Source organism: Rhamphochromis sp. 'chilingali' (assembly GCF_963969265.1).
Source record: "Rhamphochromis sp. 'chilingali' genome assembly, chromosome: 22".
Lineage (NCBI taxonomy): Eukaryota > Metazoa > Chordata > Actinopteri > Cichliformes > Cichlidae > Rhamphochromis > Rhamphochromis sp. 'chilingali'.
This window is the reverse complement of record NC_137950.1, coordinates 3,137,700-3,157,059: the sequence shown is the minus strand read 5'-3', so window position 1 is coordinate 3,157,059 and position 19,360 is coordinate 3,137,700. Positions and strand designations below refer to the sequence as shown.

Below are 19,360 nucleotides of genomic sequence, written 5' to 3'. Positions count from 1 at the left end.
GTTGTGTCCTTGGGCAAGACACTTCACCCGTTGCCTACTGGTGGTGGTCAGAGGGCCCGGTGGCGCCAGTGTCCGGCAGCCTCGCCTCTGTCAGTGCGCCCCAGGGTGGCTGTGGCTACAATGTAGCTGCCATCACCAGTGTGTGAATGTGTGTGTGAATGGGTGGATGACTGGATATGTAAAGCGCTTTGGGGTCCTTAGGGACTAGTAAAAGCGCTATATAAATACAGGCCATTTACCATTTATTTGCCCCCTTACTGATTTCCTAGTTTTTGCATATTTCTAACACTTACACATTTCAGATCATCAAATACATTTAGACAAAGATAAGATATTTATGAATCGCAGATTTGTGTTTGAAAAGTTTGTATGCACAATTTGCACACTGATTTTTTGTGTATGCACTGCTGAGGCGCACTGACAAACACACTGAGAACTCCACTTCTGGCTTATAAAAACTCAAAATGAAGGTTTTGGAGTGGCCAAGTCAATGTCTGGACTCAAATTAAGACTGAGATGCTATGGCCTGACCTTAAACAGGTCCTCCATGTTCAAACATTTCCAACATAACAGAATTAAAAACATTTTGCACGTAAGAGTAAGTCAAAATTTCTCCACAACTGTGTGAAATAGTCATTCCCAGTTATTCCAAATACTTGATTGTGGTTTCTGTTGTCAAGGAGCGCACAAAAAGTTATTAGGTTTTCAGACAGGTACAGACAGGTTTGGATGGCTTTTTTTCCATTAATAAATTAAATGATTTAAAAACTTTATTTTGTATTTACTCGGCTTATCTTTGTCTTACAATAGAATTTGTTTGATGATCTTTGTGTTTTATAATCATCAGCACTGTATAATATATGTTATATGAAAATAATCATTTATTTATTCTGTGATCATGTAACAGTGTGGACTGCAACTTGTTATAGTTTAATGTTTCATTTACAACTGACAATTCAAATTCATTTAGTGTCAATAGTGTGATGCTGCATACAACTTACAGGATTGTTGTTCCTTGGCTCGGCTGGATGTTTTGTATGATTGACACCAAACGGTGACACCATCTTCCAGCAACTTCAGAATCCGACGCTTCTGCCAGCGAGGCGAGCGAACCTTCCCATGTAATGATTTCATATGTTACAATACATGTAATATATAGCATTCTCAAACTACTTCTAACCGCTACAAATGGTTTATAATTATTGATACCTTCACCATACTAGAGCCCTGCAGCATCTGCCTCACATCTTCATCATTTTGCACTCCTAGAAAGCATAGAGACAAAATGATGGTCGATTAAAATTATGTTATAAACACTATATTTATATACTGTATTTGGGTGTGTATAAAATAGCAGTGAGCATACACCTAATTATAATACGATTCAAATTCAGTAGCACTGGGATAGGCCGAAGAAAGAACAGGGAGGGCATAAAGAGAGGAAAAAGAGATCAGAGTTAAAATTAGAGGCTAGTGTGTATACATCTGCCACACCACAGCTGCTCGTGTGGGTACACTGTAATTGAAATATATCTTGGGTGGGTGGACAGAGAAAAATGGAAGGAAAAACTATAAAGACAACACTTGGAGCCATTATAAACTTGGGCCCCCCAAAAAAGTAACACCTCCAGAAATGTGCCTCATAGCTGAATGGATGTGTACTTCTGCTAGAGGAGATTCTTTATTATACAGTTATTCATTATAAAAAAAATATGTCATTTTGCACCAGGCCACGAGCAATCCTTGTAGGGTTAGTTCTTATAACTTGGACATAGTTCTCTCCGTTTGTATGTCAATACTTGAAAGTACAAACTGTCAAAATTCTTGGTATCCCGTTTGTGGGTTCTTTTGTAGAATCTCATGAACTCTACGGCACGGAAGGAACCTTTCAGTGACGTAAGTGTATGGTGATTAGTCTAGAGCCCATAAGGTGGACTGCAGTCTGAATCCGAATCCAAACACTATTCTGTATAGACCCATTAGATTTGATTCTTGGTACAAGTTTTCTTGTATGCATGTACAGCATGGTTATTTTAATCTGTACTGCTATTTTCATTTTTTGGCAGTCAGTGTGTGCACACAGCAAACATAGACCAGTCACATGGATTGTAAGTCATTCCATGTGATGTTACTCAGCCAATCAGGTCATTTTTTCAAAGCAACGTTCCAAACTAGACCTTTTCTTTTTTTAAATTAAGGACTTTATATGTAAGACAACTCTTTCAAGAGTTCTTTATTTCATTTTGAATGTAAAAGAACATTATTTTATTTTATTCTATTTTAGTTTATTATATAGCACTTCAGTTCATAGTGAAAACATATAATAAACCCTGCTGAAATACAATTGAATTGAATGTTCTTTATTTTACTGGAGACCCAGTTGTTGACCACATACAGCCACTAATACAACTATTTTTAATATATTGAAATTAATTATAATGTTTTTGTTATTCTGGAGCTTCTTTCGAGGGGATTTTCTCAAACTCGACCGCCTAAACTTTTGTCTAGACGTAAGCATACGGCACATCTGGAAGTTATTCACAGCGACTTCACTCGCTCCACATGGTGATGTGTTAGCCTTATTCTAACATGGATTGAATAAAAATTTCACCTCAAAATTATATACCCAATACCCTATAATGACAGTGAAATGTTTTCTTTAAATTCTTGGAAATTTAAAACTAAAAACTAAAAATATAATACAGGCATAAATATGCACAGCCTTTGCTTATTGCAATTCTTGATGATGATAAAAGTTTGGCACACCTGGACTTCTTTAAGTTTCTCTTTAAGTGAAGAGATTTCACATCTCATCAGAGAAACTTCTTCAATTTTAAAACCAAATTGTGCAGAGTCCCAGGTATTTAAAATGTACTGGGAGTTATTCCAGGTTTCTTGACCTACTATCATCCATGTGCTTCATCACATGAGCCATAGTTTGAAAAAAGGCATGACTAAGGCCTTTCTACCCTGACTGCTCAGAATGGCTGGGCGGCAGTTACAGGAAGTGTCCTGGTGATGCTTCTTCCATTTATGGATGATGGAGGCCCCTGTGATTACTGGGACCTTCAATGTAATATAATCCAGTCTTGGAGGTCTACAGACAAGTCCTTGTCTTCACAGCTTAATTTGTCCTCTGAAATCTGCCGTCAACTACGGGACCTTATATTAGAGAGCTGCCTTTCCAAACCATGTCCAGTGAACTCCATCCCCCTAAATGGTTGTGACATATGGACACTCCTTTCTCAACTTGGTTCTGCTGCAGGTTTCTTCCTATTAAAAGGGAATTTTTCCCTTCCCATTGTTGCCAAAATGCTTGCTCATATAATTGTTGGGGGTTTCTCTGTTTTCTCTGTATTATTGTAGGATCTTAACCTTACATTATAACGCGCCTTGAGGTAACCTGTTGTTGTAATTTGGCTCTATAGAAATAAAACTGAATTGAATTGAATTGAATTGGACACACCACGGGTGGACTCTAGTCAAGTTGTAGAAACATCAGACACATGATGACACAGGATGCATCACAAATACTTATGTACATGCTATGTTTTGGGTTTTTAGTGTAGAATTCTGAGGTGAAAAATGAATTTAATCCATTAAAAAAAAAGGCTGTAAATACCGAGCTATAGCACATGGGTGGCTAAAGTTGTTTTACCCTGGGATCCAAATTTTTTGTTTGAAAAAAAAAAGAAGAAGAAAAATCATAGAAGTGAGAATGGGCTCAGTTTATGTTGCTCAATTCAGTGGCACATATTTAAATGTGAAAACTGTACATCTATAACAACAGAGTCACCTCCTTATTTTTTAACTGGATTTGAATAAGTCAGGCAAATATTTTAAGTTAAATATCGGCTCACTGGAATACGGTAATTTCAGTAATTTTACTATCTGGATAAACTAGAGCAGCGTGGAATAGTATACCTCAAGTACCTCGATTTGTACTAGGGAGCAAAGCAAAATTTTCAAGCACTGCAATCTGAATGTGAAGCAGGGTTAACGGGTTAAAGCAGGGTTACCGTCTAGCAAAGCCATTTTCTCAGTCGGAGGGAGATACCGGTACTCTTTCAGTAAAAATACAATAATAATGGATTGGATTTATATAGCGCTTTTCTAGGCACCCAAAGCGCTTTACAATACCAATTCATTCACTCTCACATTCATACACTGGTGGAGACAGCTACAGTTGTAGCCACAGCTGCCCTGGGGCAGACTGACAGAAGCGAGGCTGCCATATGGCGCCATCGGCCCCTCTGGCCATCACCAGTAGGCAAGTAGGGTAAAGTGTCTTGCCCAAGGACACAACGACCAGGACAGAGAGCCCAGGGATCGAACCGGCGACCTTCCGGTTACAGATGCGATTCCCAACCCCCTGAGCCACAGTCGCCTAATAAAGCATAATAAACGCACAGGCTGCTGTAACAAAAACTCTCACCCAGATTCCGCAGAGGATCAATGGCCTTTAATTCGGACGTCCCGGCTCCGTTCTTGACCTGGGGGATTGCTTTCTTTCTGTTGCCCAACATACTGTAAAGAGGCTGCGCTTTATTTAGCTCTCCGTGCCTCCCTCCGTCCCTGCAACCGTATCCTGCGTTGTGTGTGTGACCGAGGTAGGAAGTTGACAGTCTACTGGCTCGGCTGTCAAGACAGTGTATACAAATCACAGAGCAGAGTGCTCCTCATGTTTTATCCTGCCGGAGGAAAACAAGAGACAAGACAAACCTTTGCAATGTCATTGTGGTTGGATTGTAAAGCATCTCTTCCTGGATGATTTTCAAAATAAAGACTTTGCGACGCGCAAACAGGGTAGACCTACCTGTTTCATGTTATTTATTTATATTTATAAAAGACGACTTCTGGACCCACGTAGTCTCTTGAAGTAAAATTAAAAATAGTGTAGACAGAGGCATAATTAAGACCTTGTATAACCATTCTCTGCTTGTCATTCTCTGCTTGTGTCTACAAGATTTAGTAATTTTTATTTGAACATCAATTAATTTTTATTGTTATATTTTATGTATTTAATATATTATAGCATTACTTCACAGCAACAGTTGTGTCTTTTCCCAGTTTGTGAGCTAATGTCACTGTAATATTAGAAAGAGAACAACAGCCATCACCAAATTCGCCATGGATAGCACTTGGTGATGGTGCGATACAAGAACTACCTTTAATAATAATAATAATAATAATAATAATAATAATAATAATAATAATAATAATAATAATAATGAAACAGGAACAGGAAGAGGAAGATAGACAGACAGAGTCAGTCCAGTTCTTTCTTATTGTATTGCTTAACAGAAAATATCTGCACCCATTTATCCATCAATTTCCAAATTCAGCGTTGGGAGTGGAGGAGGCGGGAGAACATGCAAATGTTTTGTCATGTTGTATTCTACTAAGAAAGCTACTGAGTCACATTATTGCAGATTCATCATGATTAACTAAATAATCGAAGCATTATTTTAATTTGATCAGAACTGCAAGGTGAACGTTTCCTAATCACGATGCCACATTAGTTATTTATTCGTATTTCCCATGTATTATCTCACCTTACCAGAAATAATATTTTTTGAAGCTTTTAACCTAAATCTGTGATTTGGACCTTATTATGCCTTTGTTTTGAAAGCACACGTCGATATTTCCGGGGATGTCTTCGTGAAGTCGACAGCAAAAATTATTTAAACGGATTATAGACCGTGGACAGACGTGAAATTTGAGATTTCCTCGTCCGCCCCATCTACTAAGATCCAGTTTTAAAAGGGACCACGGTACAAGTGATGCATTCACTGATGTTAATGATCAGCCCTAAAGCTGATCCTTAACACAGTCCTCTGTTAGGGCAGCGGAGGGCTATTGTATAATAATTAATCCACAAATCGGGCTGCATGTCCCGGGTTGACTGCAATACATGAAAGTGATGGATGCAAATTGATGCCTCCTAGACTAATTTCGTAATTGCAGGATAATGTTTTAAACAATGCTAACGACAATAAAAAAATATTTTGGTTTATTGATTACTTTGTTTCATAAACGGTTATAGAGCAGGATTAGTTCACTTTGTGTGTCCATGTTGATTAATCCCATCCGCGGTGGAAGAAGTGATGGTAGAGGACTCAGATTTTACCAACTGAAGCCTGTAAACATCAGTCCCATTTAAGTAAAGTAACTTTTATCATTGCCGCACAGCAAGAAGGTCCTGAGTTCAATTCCACCATCAGGCCGGGGTCTTTCTGTGTGGAGTTTGCATGTTCTCTCCGGGTACTCCGGCTTCCTCCCACCGTCCAAAGACATGCAGCTTGTGGGGATAGGTTAATTGATTAATCCAAATTGTCACTAGGTGTGAATGTGAGTGTGAATGGTTGTCTGTCCCTGTGTGTTAGCCCTGCGACAGACTGGCGACCTGTACCCTGCCTTTCGCCCTATGACAGCTGGGATAGGCTCCAGCGCCCCCCGCGACCCTGAAAAGGATAAGTGGAAGCGAATGGATGGATGGATGGAACTTTTATCATTCAAATATAATCAAGTAAAGAAAATGTTTGTCATAACATGTTCCTTGAAATTGACATTATTATTATTATTATTATTATTATTATTATTATTATTATTATTATTATTATTATTATTATTATATATTATATATATATATATATATATATATATATATATATATATTATATATATATATATATATATATATTATATATATATATATATATATATATATATATATATATATATATATATATATATATATATATATATATATATATATATATATATATATATATATATATATATATATATATATATATATATATATATATATATATATATATATATATATATATATATATATATATATATATATATATATATTATATATATATATATATATATATATATATATATATATATATATATATATATATATATATATATATATATATATATATATATATATATATATATATATGTATATATATATATATATACATATATATATATATATATATATATATATATATATATATATATATATATATATATATATATATATATATATATATATATATATATATATATACTACTTTTAGTAGTTAATAGTTTTACTATTACTAATATAGTAATAATAATAACTATTATTACTATATTATTATCGGAGATGATGGTGGTAAAAAAGGGGTGGAAGCAGAGATTTTCATTGAGAGTGAGCAGGATGGACAAGAAAAGAAACAGGTATGTCACTGGGATAGCTCAGGTTGGATTTCCGCGGTTTGGATACAAATTTAGAGAGGCATGGTTTAGTGAAGTGGAGGGATAGTGGATCTATTGGACAAAGGATGTCCAGTATGCCCATAATCAGTATGGAGCTACCAGGCAGTAGGAAGAGAGGACGCCCTCATTGTCACGTGATTTGACACGGAAGTCATTTGTGTAAAGCGCAGACTGGTGAGTAGCTGCAGTTGACGGTAGGTCAGCCCTGTGGCAGGTGGCTAGTGAGCAGTTTTGTGAACAAACGTTACCGTCAGCGTAGACCAAGATATAGCAAGCTTCGTCTTGTTGCCAGCTCTGTCAGTCTTTTGGCCGAGGTTGCCGAGCTGTCTTTCTCCGGTGTGATCATGGACAGCGGCAGGACGTAGTCAGTAAGGTAAGACAGCTAACTCATACTAAGCTCGCTTGCAGCCAAAGTTCACTGTAGCAGCACTGTATATCGCTGTCTACATATCAAACGAATTTGATATTTATCAGAAAATTCCAGCAAATGCATTACCAAGTGAAACAGCATTAAAAGTAGTTACTAAGTTACGAGTGACACATGTAAACTTTAAACTTAAATAAAGTACACGTACAGTAAATGCTCTAATCTACATTTCACCACTGGTCCTGTCCAACCCGTTCTCACTCCCAAAGCGTAACATTTTACGCTAGGTGACAAATCGTCACCATATTACGTTTTCGGCTACCCACCACGTTCCTAAATGACGACCTCGGAAAAAGAGGAAATATGAGAACCGTCTGGACTGAACCTACACATGTTCGCTCTTTTTCTTCAAATCGCTTAGAAACACGCTATTTAACATCATTAAAGTCCTGGTTAAGGTCAGGAATAAGGTTATGGTCAGGGCTAGGGATAAGGTTAGGTTTAGGGCTGGAATACAGGGCTGGAACGTCTATTACCGCGGGAGCGTCATTGCACTGGATTCCAGCCATAACCCGCCGCGTACCATAAGAACGCCGAAGGTCTCCTTTCGCGTTCCTCAGGAACGCCGCGGGACGTGACAAAACGTCGACATGTTACGCCTCGGGAGTGAGAACGCTCTGTCCTGTCAGTGCTCTCATCAGTGAATTTGCGCATTGTATGAGTAACAATACTTTATTCCAATAACCATCGGAGCAGAGAGGGGGCATTGTGATTATAATCAGTGACTAGTGTTCACTCGTGCTAAGGGGTCAAGGCAAATATCAACATTACATTAATAGCCAGCATTAATTAATTATGACCTAATTACCTATTAGTAACTGAATTAATTTACCCCCCAAAATAAAAAATGCCCAGAGAGTCACAGATTAATTTGACTTACGGTATATTTTGTTAATATTGGATTTGACTCACTCTCATGACTTATTTTTCTTTATACTTTTACTTCCACATCTGTGTACATATTCTCCCTCAGCTACAGCTCCACTCATGCTTCCTGTGTCATACCAGTCCCAGCCATGATAGAGCCTGTGGTTGATCACCAGAAACGCTTTCAGGCTGCAGTGGATGTCATCCAAAAACTCCCCAAAAACGGTACATGGAATCTTTCAGTCATTGCTGGTTCCACGTAATTGAGGACTGTTGAGCAATCACATATATTGTGTTACTATTGTTACAATAGCATATATGTAGGTATTTTATTTGTAGGAATGAACTGTACCAGAAACACATGATCCAAGATCCTTGACTAGAGATCCAAAAGGAGAATTCCGAGTGTCCTGCCTCCACAGAGCACGTGCTCAGTAGAGATTTAGCCGAGTTTCATATTTGTCGTGTGCATCTTTTTTGTCATACTCTCAGTATTTCTCATTTTCCCAAAAATTCTCATAAATAGTTTCACCTGCGCTCATTTAAAAGAAAAAAGTTTCACAGCACCAGTTTAAAAAGTTTACAATTTTGCAAAAGTTTCAAATGGATTCACTATTGGATGAATTTTTGATAGTAAATCATTTTTTGAGATAGTATTTATTATATGAACTACACTTAGTGCCGCTCTTAACACGGTATAATAGAATTAATTACACGGGGGAGGACAGTGTTCATTCTGTAAAATTCAGTTGAACACATTTTGCATACAAGTTGACTAAATATTTCCTTAAATGTCTTTTCAAATTCCCTCCCCCTCATGTCCACCTGCTTTGGTGACTCCTCGTGAATAAGTGACGTGAATGTGGTGATAGTCCAGCCTAGAAGTAATAAATGCATGAACTAATTCTTTATTATCATTTTGACAGGATATTTCTAACTTTAGAGATGTTGCACAAATGGAAGAAAGCAGTCCTACATATTTGTTTAATATGTGCGTTGAAGGACATGTCCTGTTAAAAAAAAGACTCCAAGGTTCCTCACAGTGTTCCTGGTAATGCCATCCAGAGTAAGAATCTGCTTAGATACCATATTTCTAAGAGTTTTAGGGCCGAGTACAATAACCTCAATTTTATCCGAATTTAGAAGCAGAAAATTAGAGGTCATCCAAGTCCTTGTGTTTAAGACATTCCTGTAGTTTAACTAATTGCTTTGTGTTATCTGGCTTCATGGACAGATAAAACTGCTATCTGCATAGCATTGAACATGTTTGCAATGCCTTCTAATAAAACTACCTATGGGAAACATGCATAAGTAAACAGAATTAGTTCTAGCACTGAACCCTGTGGAACTCCATAATTAATCTTAGTGCTTGAAGAGGACTCTCCAATTACATGAACTAATTTGAGTTCGTTAATGCAGCGCAGTACCTTTAGTACCAACAGCATTCTCTGATTGCTGTAATAAAATATTGTCATCAGCATTACTTAACGCTGCACTGTGCTCTAGCAGAACAAACACACAGAGTCCACTTTCAGAACTTATAAGATCATTTGTTACCGTCACTAAGCTGTTTCTGTGCTGTGATGAGCTTTGAAACCTGTCTGAAACTTAATAAATTAATAAATCATTCCTCTGTAAATAAGTTAGGTGTTTTACAACTACATTCAAGAATTTTTGAGATAAAGGAAGGCTGGCAGCTGGATCAAGTAATCGCTTTTTAACTACTGCCAGTTGGAAGGCAAGTGGCCGATTAATAGAGTTAGGTTGATCATATTTAAAATTGAAGCATCAATTATTAGGCAATTCCTACAATCTGAGGAGCTTGGAAAGAAAAGTGTCTGGACTTGTTTAAGTTTCCTTGAAGACGTTTCACCTCTCATCCTAGAAGCTTTGCCAACCAGACCAAATAAATGGAACTGAAGAAGTCTCCAGAAGAAATATTTGATTACACTCAAGAAAAGGATGTCAGTACTCGGAACAAGGAAACTCAGGATATTGCATTATATGATCTGATATCCAGCAGGTAGTACAGACAGGTAGTACATGTCTGTACTACCTGCTGGATAACCAGTGATTTTAACAAAGAGTATTTATCATTTCTCCATTTTCTTTCTATTTTGTATGTATTGCTGCACATAAAAAAGGGCTGTATTTTTTTAAATGGACCTTGATTATAAATTGATGTAGTATAGTTTGGTGTCCAGTCCTGATGAGTGGAGAAATAAACCTGACAAATAGTTGTGCTGTTTTGTAGGCTCCTACCGGCCTTCCTATAAGGTCATGCTGCGCTTCTACAGTCTGTACAAGCAAGCAGTGTGTGGTCCCTGTACAGTGCCTCGGCCTGGCTTCTGGGACCCAGTGGGCCGCTACAAATGGTGGGTGTGTGTATACACATGTGCATGCCAAAAAATTCAGTAATTCAATATTTTGTGTCAGTTAATTAAGAAAGTGAAAATTTAATTTTGAAATTTTCTGTTTTAATATTAATCATTATTGCCGACCACAAAAAATATCAAATATTATAATATTTCATTTAATTTTTAAGGAATTACTATTTAAACAGTATAAATGGGTCAGTGATATAAAACCCGAATTTTCCATCCACCAGCTTTTCTTTTTAATTAAAATCTACATTATCTGTATTAAGCACCTTTCAAATATTTGGACCCACTTTAACAACGAATCAATGACTTCTTGGTAGACGCATCATGAAAATGATGCAAATAAATAAATAAATCAGGTCATTTCACTTTGATGGTTATGCATTGATTATACATTAATGATTTGTTTATTTGTAAATATTTTAATCTGCTTTACCAGATATCACTGCCAGGCAAGCTCAGACCAAATCAACAAAAGTCAGTGTTGTTAAACTATCTGAAACAAGTCGATCTGAATCACTTTAACAAAAGTCATTCTGTGGCTGTAAAATTTTGCTCAAGGTCAAGGTCACATTTGTCATTTTATGGGCAATAGAATTTGAGTTGTGCTACATCATGAGCCAATATGAGCTACTGTGTGATTGATATTCTGATTTAACAGTTTTAATCAAGTGAGTTTTTTCTGTAAATTGCCCACAATTATAGTGAGTGGGCAAATGTTGCATTATAGAACAAAGGCATGATGTCTGTATTTTTTTATTTTTTTTAAAAGGAAAATACTCTGATTCAAAACATTACACATTACTGAAAGACAGGAGGAAAATGAGTTTTTGCTCCCCCTGTGTATCCACCAGGGGGAGCAGGGATAATTGAAGCTTGTTCATTTACAGCTTCCATTTTAAATTTGCTTAAAGCTTCTATAATTATAGCAGAATTATGATGTTGAATGTTCCATTAAACAGAATCGGGTTATACAGATTCTGCCTTGCAGCAAATAAAGGAGATCTTGTGCACACCGAGTCTTTAAATAACATGAACATTTTTTTGTGAGCAAACAAAAACTGTTGAAAAATGTTTATTTTACCAAAGTTGCCACATGTAGGGTTTTCCTCACTACATTTGGCAAGTTCTGTTGAAACAACCAGTTAAAATCAATCTTTGACTCACTGTCCTGCCTTTTAAATATAAATAAGTGTAGTGACCTTTATACATAGACATTCCATACAGTACTGCAAAAACTAAATACATTCATTTTTTGGCAGTCAGTAAAAAACATCCAAAACAAATCCGCTCATGTGGGTGGCCGCATGGCCAGCGGCACAGACAAATCAGTTCAGGCAGGCGACTGTTTGGCCAGCGGTGGCACCGGTGCTGATCTGGAGGGCAGCACAAGAGATGCTGCACTGTAGACCGGCGGAGATGATGGGATGCCTCTAGCAGCTTGGCAGGTTACTGGCGGCGTGGCTTGGCATAGCCCTCTGTTGGAGACAGAGCAGGACCAGCAGGCGTGGGAACCTCTGGCTGAGGCGAAGCAGAGCACTCGGCTGGCTCTGGATGCTGTGGCTGGAGCTCAAGTTGAGGACTGGGCCGCCTGTCCCTTGGCACCGTAACAGGTGGAAGAATTGGCCGGACCTTAGCTGTCCCTACCTGAGGAACAGGTACGGGTGCAGGGACAGGTTGGGTCTCAGGAACAGGTGAGGGCAGGGCCCAAGCCGCCCTGGGAGCAGGAACGGGCTGAGAGACAGGTGTGGATATAGAAACAGAATGACAGGAATAATCGGATTTAAAGGTGCAGGTGTCCTTAATGACAGACTGACATGGTGGAGCATTTTTTTGGAAGCAGGTTGATGATGAACATTTATCTGATAGTCCAGTCCAGGTTTACAACAAACAGTCAGTGGCTCTTTAGCTGAGCAAACAGAAGTCTTAATCTGTCTTAATTTGTGGCGAGCAGGAGGGAAAAAGTCAGTTTCACTCACAACTGGAAGTTGCTGCTCTGAATGAGAAGAACTGTGGTGGCGAGAGCCTTGCCTCCTCTTGACGGTGACAGTAGGAACGCTGAATGACGGAGCCTCTGCACCACGGCGAGGTGGTAGCGCTAGTGAGTGAGGTGGCAGGTGGAGGAGCGAGGAGTGGAGAGGCGAGAGAGTGAGAAGATCGGCGGGTGACACCCACTCACCATGGCAAAGGCTGGCGTACAGGCGAGGCAGCAGGTGGAGGACCACGAGCCGAGCCAATCCGATCCAAGTATCCACTAATGGAAGAAAGGCTTTCTTCCCAGTCTTTGGATTGGAAGCCAGAGTCCCCAAAGAGAACCCACACTAACATGGGGAAAACATGCAAACCCCACACAGAAAGGCCCCAGGCAGGTGGTGGAGTTGAACTCTGGACCTTCTTGCTGTGGCTTTAAAATATTTCATTTTGCATGTAATAAAAATGGAGTATATGAAATTTTACAATTTTAAATGAAATAATAAAAGAAATTCAATTTTTCTGATATGTTTTTTATGCACTTGGAAGTCGCTGTAGTCAGGTTAGTTTTTGGTGGCAGACACACACTTTGAAAAAAGCAAAAAACAAAAAAACAAGCCAAGTAATCAAGTCACTTAAAAATAACAAAGGAAATAGTCTCGCATTAAAAATCTTGCTAAAATTTGAATTTTAGAAGTTTTTTTGTCCAACTGATTAATAACGTCTTTCTTTGTTTTATGTTGTTAAGTAAATTGCCGATATTAAAATTACTGATATTGTCTACTAATTACAAAGTTACTAATAATTGTAATTCCAAAGTTAGAAAACATTTTGATAAGATTTTAACCACATTGTCATCTGATATGCTGTCGTCAAGTGTATTTCTTCCAGTGACTCAAAAGTTGTTTATCTGTGTTAGGGATGCATGGAACCAACTGGGAAAAATGAGTAGTGAGAGCGCCATGGCTGCCTATGTGGACGAGATGAAGAAAGTTGCACAGGAGGTACATTTATTTTATACATGTAAAGAAGCAAATTCACACAAGTTAATTAGAGGCTTCCCAAACAGCCTGCTTTTGTTTAGCTGTTTTTTTTTAGCTGCTACAAGGGAAGGATTTGGTGCTTTATGTCAAACAGACAAGAAAATTGCATAATAAACACTTTTCCAAAGACAATATGAAAACATTGAAATTTACCAAGCAATCCAAGTAAAGTAATTGCATATACAACAGTTATTTATCAAAACAATTCAAATGAATGCAGTTATTTAAAAATAAAGTGCAAAACAGACAAAAACTGAGACATACAGTATGTGTGCACCGATCTCAGTGCATCATGCTTGAAGACAATTGTATGGTGTCTCTCAGTCAGAATGCGGGGTTCTAAATAATGTGACAGGGTATGTTTTTTACCCTTTAATAACAGTAATATGACATTTCACCGTAAATAATAATACAGATATGTTGTTTTTGAACTCTTACCTTACTGTTGGATGAAGAATGAGATGAACTTCCACAGTAGCAACTGTTACACAGTGCAGCACTCTTTTCCTCCAGCCAACACGAGACTACATACATAACAGGGCAGCAGACACAGAGCAGGTGGGTGGGACACACAGCAGCAGGCAGCTTTCCCATTGGTTGAAACATACTGGAGCCTGTTTATTCTGATTGATTGGGCAGGCTGTCCATCTTTCCTCACCTCTATCGTTTCTTAAAGAGGTACCCTCATTTTATGTGGGTTAAACAATGTATGTTGAAACTGGATGCAAGAATAAACAATTAGCTGAGACGTTACCACTACTTTGGCTCTAGTTATCTGGTAATAAGGAGTAACAGTCCCATACCAGAGTTAATAGAATGGACTGGGATTTTTATAGCACTTGTCTTTTCTCACTGATCACTCAAAAATCTGCTTCTGTTTAAATGTCTCAGGGACTTGCAGTGAAGTAATGAATCTCCTGATCTCTAAGTCTTCTTATGTCCCTGTAGGTCATTGACACCATGCCCATTGATGAGAATACAGCCTCACTCTTCAAATACTTTGAGCCTCTCTACCTGTTCATTGATGACATGCCCCGACCTCCAGAGTCACTGCTGAAACTCAGAGAAGGTCAGTGATTACGTTCTGTGTAATGAGGCACTTACAGGTTTGGGTTAAAAGGTTCAGCTACTGAGAATCTAATAAGTTATTAAGTACTAATGGCTTCAGATAGGAAGCCATTAGTACTTCGTTTCAAATTACACACTATCATTTGTTTCATGGTTTTGCAAAATACACTGTTTACGGCAATATTATTTCATCGGGGCACAGAGGATACCAGCATGGCCAGAACCAGTTAGCTCCAAACAGAAGGACCAGTCAAAACAAATCGAGCACCTTATTTCTAAACGAGTGGCTACCTCTGTAGCATGGACATGGTTTGGTTATGAAAAGTCTGACACGGACCAGAAAACTGTAATCTGCAAATTATGGCGCAAACCGGTCCCCACCACAGACTCAAACACGACAAACCTCTTTAACCACCGACGCAAGAATCACGTGAAAGAGTGTGGAGAGAGTTTATGGATGAGAAGCAAAAAAGAGCCGACAGGTGCTCAAATTAAACCTTAGACTCAAACATTAGAGCAGGCCTTTCCCCGCAGCACGCCGTGTACTAAATACTAGTTTAATTACATACTTACCGTTACAACTTATGTCTAAAATTGTATAGTTTAATGCATTGGTCAAAACACTCAACTCCAGATACATGATGCCCAGCTGAAAACACTTCAAGTCGAGTTGTCCAGGATTCACAGAATTGACAGAAAATGCAATATTTGGTGACATATATCGTTATTGGGATGAGAAATGTTTTATATCAGGAAATGAGATTTTGGTCATATCGCACAGCCCTACTTTGAAAACCTGTGGCCCTAATGCATAACCAAATAAATAGCTTTAATAAAAACACCTCTAGTGACTTCTGCATGATTCTCAGGGTGTATGTTACCGTATGTCAGCATGTCAGGAGTACCATATGTAATGGTATGTAAGGATCTGATACCTCTGGCCTAATTTTGACTTTTGGGGGGAAGCTTTGTCGAATTTATGACGTAATCTACGTGAGTGACGTTGTTCCTAGCATGTATGCTAGTGCTGGTGCATTATGTGTTAATTATTGTGTGGTCATGTTTCGGTGTTTTATTTGTGGTCCCAGCTGAAAAAAAAGAAAATACTTGAAATATTTTTATTAAAATTTTTTCCCCTCGTTCATTTTTGTCGTCATTTTTTGCGGGGATGCAAACATATTTGTCCCTCTAGTACTTTTCCATTCCAATAGTTTCTCCCTCTAGGAATTTGCTGACATTTGTGGATCCTTATATTGATGCTATGATTATTATTTGTTATTATGAGGCGATGATTGGTATTCTTTTCCTAAGGAATTAAAAACCGGCGAAAAAGTAGCTGGAAATGCACAGGAGGACTCAATGGTGCTGAACAGGCTAAATACAATAGTTGCGGGTTGTACGGACCTGACATGACATGACAGACTAGTGCTTCTGCCTTGTAGCTAAAGTTGTAAAATGTAGCTGTGCAAATTGTGGACTTTAATAAGTCAAACTTTAGACTTGACACGGTCTCGGTCTTAATAAAGTGAACAGTGAGGGAGCGAAGTCTGGTCTCTGTGGATCCTTTAATGCCTCCACTGTAAGTACAGTGGGGTTATGTGGTTATTATGGATATATCATCATATGACCGGTTCAGGTGTTAAAAGCTTTCACCCAAATTTAACAGTGTCAAAGGTAAACTGTCTGGCAGACAGGCAGCTCTCGGACACTTGGGCTGGACTCTAAATCAATTATAAACCAGTTATAGAGCGAAACCTTTGTTCACATACAATCAATCCTTGATCTGATCACAGATCGTCGTTGTATTTTCCTTACAAGTGCTCGTCCTGCTCACTTCTCCCACAGTGGGGTACTGGACCTGGCCTTTCTCACTAATCCTTCGACATTAACCTGGACCTCTAGTACAGGAATCGGCTAATTGTATTAATTTGATTACATCTCTTTAATCAGTTGTCTTTTTCTACTTCAGAGCTTGTGGGAAAATCTGGTGTATTATGTCATATTTAAGCAGAAAAGTCTCAACTGCTTACAAAAGCTTTTAATCTGTACGTGATGGTGTAGACAGTTAAATCTCTGAATTTATTAAATACTAAATAAATGTAAATAATTATCTGTGTATTATAAAGTGAAGTGAAGAATCAAGTTCTGTTTTGCCATTTTCACTTAAAAGATTCCACAAATGATTTTTTATTTTTTCTATTAGGGCTGAAAATGTGTTTCCTGTCATGATGTTGGTTCCAGCAAAATGCCTGTTAAACCCAGCAAACCAACACAAACACGAATACATTTGATTTTACTTGCAGCTGAATCTGCAGTGTTGGAGGTTATGCCGCTCACCAGTGATTCAGAAAGTGAAATTTTCTCTGATTCAGTGGATTCGTTGGAGCTCCATAACGTCAAGGTGTGAGGCACATCTGCCAGTTAATAACACAATGTCTTAATTTTAAGAAAACATTAACTAACTGAATTAACTGTGTCTGCTCACAGACCCGGTCAGACAGCTTTTATAATGACCACGTGCCCCTAGAGTCCTCTCCAGCTCAAAGCCAGAAGCAAGGCCGAAAGGTTGGGGCAGGTCAAGGTGGAGAAGGAGCAGAGGATGGGATGGCTCCAGACAGGAGGAGTCGGCACACTGGGCAAGAAACTTCTCAGCGTGATTGGAGAGAACGTAAGCTGCTATGTAATTTCTAAAAGCGTTAATTTTATTATTGGATAAACCGGGTGGCTGTAGCTCAGGAGATCGAGCAGGTCATCTACTAATCGGAAGGTTGGTGTTAGATCCCTGGGTGGCCCCCTGATCCAGGGGGCAAGACACCAATGCATCCATTGGAGTATAAATTTGTGAATCACACACATAGATAAAAAGGGTTCGTGTGGGCGTGAATGGGTGTTAATGCAAGTTGTATAAAGCGCCTTGGATGCAGTTCACTCTTGTTAGTTAGTACGAGCTCATTAGAACAATGACGTTGTCAAAGTCATGTAGTTTTGTGCGATACAAGCTGCTGCTCTTTAAAGATTGACATAATAACTTATCAACAAGGCCTATACTAGAAGAGCTAGAATTATCAGCTATTTACTAAAGAGATATCACAGAAATGTTCTGTTGTTAAAAACACAGCTAAATGTTATCATGTGTTGCGCAGCCCAGGCTTTGTGGCGTGTTGTCTGGTCATGCACCTTTGTTGTGGCGAATCCTGTCGTTCAGGAGAATCCTGCAGCAGCTTTCTGCGCTGTAACGATAGGTATAAATGAAATACCCATCGTTGCAATGAAATAACATCTTATCCTAAAGATTGTTATAATAAATCAATGAATAAAGAGACAGTTGAAGTGTTATGGTCCACAGGTGCTCCACAGGGAAGTCTGGGGTGGTCCCCAGGTGGTGGAAGTGGGCATGGACGTGGAGGAGGGCACGGTTCAGAAGGTGGTGCAGAGATGCTGCATCAGGCTCACCTACAACAGCAGATCATCCTGGCTCTTCAGAGGCTCAGAGAGGACATGAGGAGTGTGATGGACAGATTGGAAGTGTTGGAGAGGCTTGCTGCCACACACGTAAGCTTTCCTACGTCCCAACACTTCAAGTGTACTTTCTTTACCGTAAAATGTAAAGGATAAAAGCTCTTAATTACAGGCTTACAGGAAATTACATACCTGAAGTTTGGGAGTCATTTCAGTTTACTGCTGTGTTGTGTGTGGCAGGCTCACAATTCAGACTTGAGATCACACCTGCAGTGTTCACCACAACAGGTACCAGGCTCTGATTGTACTCATCAAAGAATATCGTCCTATCATGCATGCTCATGTAAACAAACATGTGGTCACAGGCTTTTTTCTCACGTGCTGTGGGATTTTGCCCCCCACCCCTTAGGAACAGATGTCGTGGCCGTTTGACATGTCTGGGCAGACTGTCGTCTTTTTGCTGCTGTGGCCTTTTGTTGCTCACGGTCTGGTCTACCTGCTGAGGAAGAAAAGTCGCATGTCTTCATGAAGCAGCTGATATTCAACGTAAGACCAGTGAACAAGTCCACAATATCTGTGAAGGAGTTATCCTCTACATCATTATGTGATTTGATGCTCACCATGGATTCATCCTTCAAAAATATCACGTCATTTACGAGCATCCTATAAATGTGTTATATATGATTCTTGGCACATTTTTCAATAACTGTAATAAAATATTGTTCAATATTTGTTGGATCTCCCTTAAGCCTTCCCACTCTGGGTGCCCCAGGATGTAGTGCCTTAGTCGTAGGCAGAGGTGACACAGAGACCCATACAGGTATGAAACAGGTAGAGGAGTCTAGGTGGTATGTTTCAGTCGG

At 38.7% G+C, this 19,360-nt stretch overlaps 2 protein-coding genes across 5 annotated transcripts in view; one reads left to right on the top strand and one right to left on the bottom strand.

The window, feature by feature from the left end:
* plcd3b (phospholipase C, delta 3b) overlaps positions 1–4,710 on the bottom strand; it is a 35,315-nt gene extending 30,605 nt beyond the window's left edge. The window contains exons 1-3 of the mRNA XM_080872450.1: positions 4,436–4,710; positions 1,210–1,265; positions 1,002–1,113 (exon numbers count right to left, since the gene is read on the bottom strand). Coding sequence (XP_080728576.1) covers positions 1,002–1,113; positions 1,210–1,265; positions 4,436–4,526 — 259 coding nt within the window. The 5' untranslated portion in view covers positions 4,527–4,710. The remainder of the gene's footprint in view (positions 1–1,001; positions 1,114–1,209; positions 1,266–4,435) is intronic.
* Positions 4,711–7,425: 2,715 nt separating this feature from the next.
* acbd4 (acyl-CoA binding domain containing 4) lies at positions 7,426–19,226 on the top strand. 4 transcript variants are annotated; one of them, XM_080872462.1, is made up of 11 exons: positions 7,426–7,654; positions 8,682–8,800; positions 10,830–10,950; positions 13,847–13,931; positions 14,919–15,039; positions 17,342–17,439; positions 17,526–17,706; positions 18,182–18,280; positions 18,364–18,590; positions 18,738–18,785; positions 18,907–19,226. In XM_080872462.1, exons 2-11 carry the CDS (start codon positions 8,725–8,727, stop codon positions 19,024–19,026), a joined length of 1,176 nt encoding a protein of 391 aa, XP_080728588.1. In that variant the 5' UTR covers positions 7,426–7,654; positions 8,682–8,724; the 3' UTR covers positions 19,027–19,226. The 4 variants fall into 4 exon arrangements, with proteins under 4 accessions (XP_080728588.1, XP_080728590.1, XP_080728589.1 ...); XM_080872464.1 differs by having other exon boundaries at positions 10,830–10,954; XM_080872463.1 differs by having other exon boundaries at positions 7,427–7,654; positions 18,385–18,590.
* The last annotated feature ends 134 nt before the right edge of the window (positions 19,227–19,360 follow it).

What these genes read in the sequence shown, in the direction of transcription:
- acbd4 (XM_080872462.1), top strand. Translation starts at nt 8,725, where the DNA reads ATGATAGAGCCTGTGGTTGATCACCAGAAACGCTTTCAGGCTGCAGTG. An exon ending in TTTCTGCGCTGTAACGATAG is followed by an intron (nt 18,281 to 18,363) that starts GTATAAATGAAA and finishes ATAAAGAGACAG; the next exon opens with TTGAAGTGTTATGGTCCACA. An exon ending in TGCAGTGTTCACCACAACAG is followed by an intron (nt 18,786 to 18,906) that starts GTACCAGGCTCT and finishes CCCACCCCTTAG; the next exon opens with GAACAGATGTCGTGGCCGTT.